Source organism: Mobula hypostoma, chromosome 10 (genome assembly GCF_963921235.1).
Source record: "Mobula hypostoma chromosome 10, sMobHyp1.1, whole genome shotgun sequence".
Taxonomy (NCBI): domain Eukaryota; kingdom Metazoa; phylum Chordata; class Chondrichthyes; order Myliobatiformes; family Myliobatidae; genus Mobula; species Mobula hypostoma.
Genome location: NC_086106.1, coordinates 106,017,542 through 106,025,069, shown reverse-complemented (window position 1 = coordinate 106,025,069; position 7,528 = coordinate 106,017,542). Strand labels below are relative to the sequence as shown.

General features: G+C 37.8%; 1 protein-coding gene across 3 annotated transcripts in view; it reads right to left on the bottom strand.

Annotated features, from left to right (window-relative positions):
- Positions 1 to 3,730: 3,730 nt before the first annotated feature.
- Positions 3,731 to 7,528, bottom strand: part of amot (angiomotin) — a 70,920-nt gene continuing 67,122 nt past the window's right edge. For all 3 annotated transcript variants that reach the window (XM_063060991.1, XM_063060992.1, XM_063060993.1), the window contains exon 12: positions 3,731 to 7,443. In XM_063060991.1, the coding sequence (XP_062917061.1) occupies positions 7,343 to 7,443 (101 nt within the window). In that variant the 3' untranslated portion in view covers positions 3,731 to 7,342. The remainder of the gene's footprint in view (positions 7,444 to 7,528) is intronic.

The following is a 7,528-nucleotide window of genomic DNA, read 5'->3' as shown; positions in this document are numbered from 1 at the left end:
TTAGGGAATGTTGCCAAATAACTTACAGTCAATGGGAGAGTATTTTGGTAATGGTGACCACAACTTTGTAAGTTTCAAGATTGTTATGGAAGGGGAAATGGATGGATTGAAAAACAAAACTGTGAATCGAGGGAAAGCCATAATACAGAACATGGCAAAAGTGATCAGAAGCAGCTCGTTGAAGGAGGTGTATTTGACTGACAAGTGAGAGCCATTCACAGCTGAAATAATGAAAGTCCAAGGCCTATGTAAGGGTAAAGGTGAGGAGAGCAAGTCCCAGGATCACTGAATGTCAAGGGATATTGAGGGAAGGATAAAGGGGAAAATAGAAAGCATATAATAGGTATGGAGGATCTTTAAAAGGGGCCCTTCAGTAGCATAGAAAGCGTAGGAGAGTAATTAAAAGGGTCAAAAGGCACAAACTACCATTGGAGACATGATTAAAAGAAATTCTGAGGCATTTTAATTGCACTGAGGGCAAGAGAGTAACCAAGTAAAGAATAGCTAAAATGGCAATCACTCCATGAAGACTTAGGGTGTAGGTGAGGTCTTCAGTGAATACCACTTATTTGTATTCACCAAGGAGAAAGAGGCTGTGGTTGAAGAATTCAATGGGGAGGGGGGTGTGAAATTTTAGAATATGTTATCATTTAAAAGGAGACAGAAGATGTTTTAACAAGCTTAGAGGCAGATAAATCCCCAAGTCCCAATGTGATGTACTGTACTCCAGGCCAGTTGTTATAAGGCGCAAGGGAGGAGATTGCAAAAATCCTAACAGAGTTTTTTTAAACCTTCACTAGTCAAGGTGAAGTGCCTGATGGTTGCAGGCCGGCCAGTTTGTCAATGGCTAGGGAATTATGGAAAATATCTGGAGGGACAGGATGAATCAACACTTATAAGATAATCAGAATGTATTTATTTGGGAGAAACGTTGTCTATTTAATTTTTCGAAGAAGTAACAAGATATATGGATGAGAGCAATGGACTGCAGTGAAGCATTTGTCAAGATCCTAATATGGAGACTAGATTAAAACATTAAAGGCCAAGGAGTCATTGGCAAATTGGAACCAAATATTGGCTTGGTAATAGGTTTGTTTGTCTGATTGTAAGCCTATGACCAGTGGTTTACCACAGGGACCTGTGCTGGGTCCCCTTATTCTCTGTGTATACATTAACAACCTGCATGTGAATATAGGAAGAGCAGGTTTGAAAATTGGTGAAGAGGACAGTCATAGGCGACAGACTATTGATCACTTGGTAAAATATAACCATATAACCATTACAGCACGGAAACAGGCCATCTCGGGCAGAGCAATTGCAGATGACCTCTCATCTTAATAGTTGATGTGAAGTGTTTTGGGAAGAATGATAAGGATAGAATGAATATCATGCTCAGAAGAACCTTGGGGAGTATTCAGGAACAGAGGCATCTCAACGTACAAGTTAACACAGGACGATAAGCTAGTGAAAGCAAAGGATATACGAGTAAGGAAAGTACGGTACAACTTTGTACGTAGTACTGCTCTGGCTTAACCAAAGTTTGACAGTCCTGGTTACCGTACTGTAGGAAGGACGTGGTTACACTGGAGTGTAAACAGATGAGGTGCACCAAACCCATGCCTGGGATTGTTTGCCTCAGACTGGAGAAGACAGGAAGGAAATCTGACAGAGGTATGTAGGTGTGAGGGGCATAGACAGGGCACATACACTCAGTGGCCACTTTATTAGGTACTGCAGTGGAACCCAATGTGGTTTTCTGTTGCTGTAGCCCTTCCTCTTCAAAGTTCAATATATTGTGTGTTCATAGATGCTGTTCTGCAGACCATTGTTGCAACGCATGGTTATTCAAGTTACTGTCACCTTTCTTATAGCTTGAACCAGTCTGGTCAGTCTCCTCTGACCTCTCTCATTAAAAGGCATTTTCACCCACAAAACAGCTGCTCACGGGACTTTTTTTTTGGTTTCTCACACCATTCTCTGTAAACTCTAGAAATGTTGTGCACGAAAAACCCAGGAGATCAGCAGATTTTGAGGTACTCAAACCACACCGCCTGGCACTAACAATCATTTCACAAAGTCACTCAGATCCTATCTCTTCCCCATTTTGATCTTTGATCTGAAAAGCAACTGAACCTCTTGACCATATCTGCATGCTTTTATACATTTCGAGATGCTGCCACGATCGCCTGATTAGATATTTCTATTAACAAGCATGCATGCAAGTTCACTGAATAAAGTCATCACAGAGTGTATTAAGGAACTTTTCTCCATGGCAGAGGTATTAAAAGCCAAGGGTATTGAGACAGGAAGTTTACCAGGAATCAGATTCACGAAGGCGACTGAAATCAGGAATATGTTGATCAAGTTAAGGAAGAGGCTCACAAAATCTAGATACTATCTTGGCAAGAATTTGAACTGACAAGGCACAGAGGGCTATAGATCAAGTGCTGATAAATGGGATTAGTATAGATATTTAGGCATAGCAAAGGGATTTATAACCTACCACTGTTGGGTAGTTACTAAGTTTGGTATAGAGGCATATCAACATTAGAGTGGGCATTCACATAATTAAGGTTTAAATTTTTGACTATTTATTGGAATTACTGCTTGGGAGTTTTAAGATAGCAGACAGGAAGTTAGCAGTTAGATCTTGGCTAGCATCAGTTGCTCCTTTCCAGTTTCAGGATGGTGGATGATTGTAATCACATTTCAGTCTTGTCCCCGAGGTAACATACTTCAACAGCCAGATTATGCTGCCTTTGGTTTGGTGGAAATTGCATGCTACAATATTATTTTACAAGTTTCTAAGGAAACTAAACAGTGGAATCACATGGTCAGTGTCAATCAGAAGCATGAATTCTGTTTAAAAGCACACTATTAAAACAGTATGTTATAATAAACCAGAGTGCATGGAACCTTGATTATCACGTATCTGCTGCCATCTAGAACCTTCCAATTGTTGGACTCCCTATCGCTGGTTCATTGCCTAGTGTTTCAATCACAGCTGTCTTGGCACCCTGGGTCATTGAAGCAGTGAAGTCTAAAGTGCTTCTTACACTGCCAAAGACCACCCAAGGATTTCCAGATTTAGGATAAGTCCTTTATCATTGAAAACACATTTCTGAGGTGGAAAAGCTAAAATAAAAAACAGTACTCCCCCCACCCCCCAAGCAAATGTCTGATGAATATTTGCTGACAAGTTACCAAAATAAACTCTGTTCACTAAAGGGCTTGAAATGCACTTGGGTGGTAGGAAGAAGTAGGTATTTGAGAACTGGCACCCAATCTTATGTTTCTAGTAACAAATTATTTGATCAATGGTATACAAACTCACGGTTTAGCAACTGAATCAGCGGATCAGATATGTAGTGCTTTAGCCTTTCTAAAGAATCTGTATTCTCATAGCTGGTCATGAAATGTCTGAAGATACTGACAACTGTGGCACTGCAACTATGCTTTAAGTTACTGATTGAGGCATACAGCCATCAGAGGATACGGCACTTCCTGGGTTTTAACTATGCATTCACCACTTAGCTCATTTTCCATTTCACTCCTACAGTAGGGGCATCAAACATTACAGGGAGAAGGCAGGAGAATCGAGTTGAGAGGAATAATAAATCAGCCAGGATGGAATGGTGGAGCAGACTCACTGAACTAAATAGCCTAAGTCTGCTCCTATGTCTTATGGAAATAAAATTAATTTAATTTGACATTTTTTGATTTTTGCTGTTTATGTGAGTAGCATTATGCCATAGTACAATTAGCAAGAAAGACAACACATCTGATTTGATTACAATTTAGAAAACATTTCTATTAAATATACAATAAACAAATTACTTAGAAAGTACAAAATTGTTGGTTTTAACTTAAGAGCAAAAAGCCGGCTTTAAAAGTCTAACAATAGTTTTGACTATGTACAACAAAGTAAAAAAAATTAAAAGGCACCACATATTTGAGACTTAATTCCTAATTGTTAAGTGCACATTGAAAATATTCAGATGCTTGCATATCAAAACCTGGAAGATAGGCATCATTGCCAGTTCCTAGTTTTAAAATGTCTGTGCCTGGATGGTTCCTGCACTCCCCCAAACCCTCCCCAACTTAGTGAGGCAAATCTTGAAATGTACATAAAAAAAGTTTTTTTTTTAAATGTTATAGACTGTCATGACTTAGTATTTCAGAATTAGGTTATTCACAAATCAAAAATGAAATTACTATATATTGATGTCCAGTACAGTGCAATGTTATGGGCTTTCGAGCCAAAGCCATTTAAATATACAGAATGTACACTATATACCTTTGCCCCATTGAAATGGCTGAGTGCCTCAAATATGTGGATACATTGACTTTTTCTGGTTAGCTGGGCTACGTATTTTTCAGGTCTAATCAACTCAATTTATCCATTAATTTCTGACTTTGCTCACTACAATTTCTAGACTTAATTTGCACAGTTTGAGTTTTATTAGCTTGGAATGCTATCTTTTTTTTAAAAAAGAGAAGGCAAACAATACTATTATTGTGTGCAACATTCTGAATTTGCAATTAAACTCTTGGTGGAGCTCATCATAATCCACCACTGCTAAACAGAATCCTTTTCTTTCAATGGGCTCTGTCTGAGAAGAGGGCACAACTTCTGTACCAAGTGTCACCACCTCATCAGACTACTCAGTGCAGCAAATTATATGAACTTTAAAATAAGTAACAAAAAGAAAGGTAAGACTAATTTACATACTAGAGTGTGCACCGCATGAGGAATTTGAATTGCAATCTCCTTAGCATTGTCTGGACAATGCTCAGCATTGAACCAGGACTCAGATATTCCTGTTTTGTAACCCCCTCCTTGGGTTCTTTGGCCTTTTAAAGGGGCACATACATCGCTGTAGTATTTGAGGGATATTCACTGTTATATAGCAACATTCCTGTTTTACCTCAGGCAATAACATTATTACGCAACCAAAAACTGACTTGTCTACTAAAAGTCACAACTGCAGCAAAAATTATAGATCTACATTTGTTATACACTCTTCTTGTACAAAATGATTATGAGTCAAAATATTTTCAAAGATGTTGAATCCAAATAAGAAAGTGGCCATTAAAACCAAAAAAAATTATAAATAAAAAGTATGTTTTTACCCTCTTATGAATATGTCCACCCACCAGAAATGGTGCTAAATGGGAAAGAGGGCCACAGCTGCACGTGCTCAGGCAGACATTAGAGGGATTCAGCCAAGTTAACCCAGGAGCAAGTTAAAAAGGACAGACCATGGATCACATATTTCTTCTCCTAACCTGCAAATGTCACTGATTGGGAGCTGAGCAGTGAACGAACTGAACAAGAAAGAGATGATAAATTTAAAGAGGAAGAATTTTCACTCTCAACATTTTAGTGAAGCTGTTTTCTGGACCTACAAATATTTCTCTTAATGACCAAACATCTAGTTGTTCAATTATTTTTAACCCTTCCATAATACTGAGCTGTGTGTCATTAGAATTTATTACTCTGTATACAGGCCTGTCACTGGTGGTACTTAGGATAACAGTAACAGCAAGAGCTGACCCAGGTTTAATTATTTTCCTGTACTGTATCAATAACGTTATAATAGACTGCTCACAAGGTTGGAGCTATATTATTATTCCTTTCCCTTAAATTTTGAACTATTATAATAATGAGGAAATGCTCAAATATAAATGCATTAAGTGCATAACATTTCTTCAAATCTGATTTTGCTGAAGAGTAATAGTTTTCTGTCAATAAACACCAAGTTCCAGGTAGACCAATGTGGACTCTACATGATTTACATGCAGGTTTAAAAAAAATGTCTGATGCATTTTAGAATTCTGCTTTAACCAAAAGACTGAAATAGATATGAATACAATCAGCTTCAGCTACAAGATGTGTTAAGATGGACAATATTAGCAACATCCCAGGATGATATTACAAAACAGTTACCCTGTAAATAATACTCAATGCTAAACCTCATTTGTCAAGATACAAAAATATAGGGTCGCAGTATCACTTCTACATTTCTATCCTACACGAGTTAAATATCAAATGAAAAAAGCAGAATGACATTCTCACTGAATGTCTTTATCTGGGGTGTGAGGGAAAGTGGCGGGGGGGGGGACATCATCATGTTATGAGGAAGTTCTATAATGGGTCCATGTCTGTTTCAAACCCATCATTTATTTAAATAGTTAAATCAGTTTGCTGTATCCCAGAATGAAACATAGCTTGGGTGATCTTTCAAAGTTTGTTGAAACCAAAAGTAGCTGCTTACAGTGAGCTGCCTAATCTTATGGAAGCACGGCAGGGAATGTACAGCTTTTCAGTAAGAGTGTTCACCTCTCATGACAGCACAACAAAACCAGCCTCCGAATAATGCTCTTACACGTTCACCAGTGACAATGTGTTGGAAAGAGTCACAAGGATACCAAGTGCAAACAGAACTGTATTCAGTAGCTAAACTTCCATCATTCAATAACCCTTCTGTCAATATGTTGGTGCATATATTGGGAATAATCATTTTGATGAAATATTGGAAGAAACATCTCATCACAAAACCAGATATTGATAGCAGTTGGTGGCTTGACTTTCACAAAAAAAATCAAAAGGGCAACTTAGAAACTATTTAAATTTAGTACTAGGATAGAATTTTAGTGAATTGTTCAGAAACAAAAAAAAATCACATTAGAGACCTCAACACTGGTTTAACTTTGTTGATAAAGGATATCATATTCCTTCACACACAACCCAGGGTATTCAAAATATCTCCCTTTAGATTGTGTTTTTTCAATTTCAAATACAAACAGAAGGAAACTGGTTATTTTCTCTGGCTTTGAAAGGACCGAAGGTTTACTCCATTGTTGCCTGTGGCCATTTCTTCTCCTTAAAAAAGTTCTTTCCTCCTTTGATAAGCACTTTGATAGTCAAAAAGTGGCTTTTGAATACACTGTTGCCCAAGGACTTATCAAATGCCATTCTATTTCTTTGTGTACATAATACTTCCATTTAAATGCATTTGCTTAAATTGGAATGTTATGTGTGAGGCAGTGCTGGTACTTGTCTAAACAGTTTATACTGAGACAGGTTTATGAAGAGCCAGGTGGATAATTTCACTCTTTTTGTATACTCTTTAAAAAAAATATGAAGAGAAAACATATACATCCTTTCATCCATTTGTTTTCCATCTCTTCCTGCAGTGCTTTTGCTTGAAACACACTTGTGGTTGGATCAGGATCTACTTTATACTCGCTCCATATCCCTGGCCTTAAATGACCCAAGAGATAATGCAATTCTGATTCTCTTGAGTGTTTCCTTTCTCAGTTCTAAATGAGGGGAATTTCATATCAGGATTTCCACCATCTCATTATCTGAAAGATCCTGTCCACAAGGCGAAGGTGGCACTCTCCTCTCAATTGTGTTACTTAGCAATGGAGCACTATCTGTTTAAAGGAACAAGAACAGATTCATTATTAGAATGTGCTTTCGCATCAAATAAGATATTTGAATACACCTCTGCATTTAATG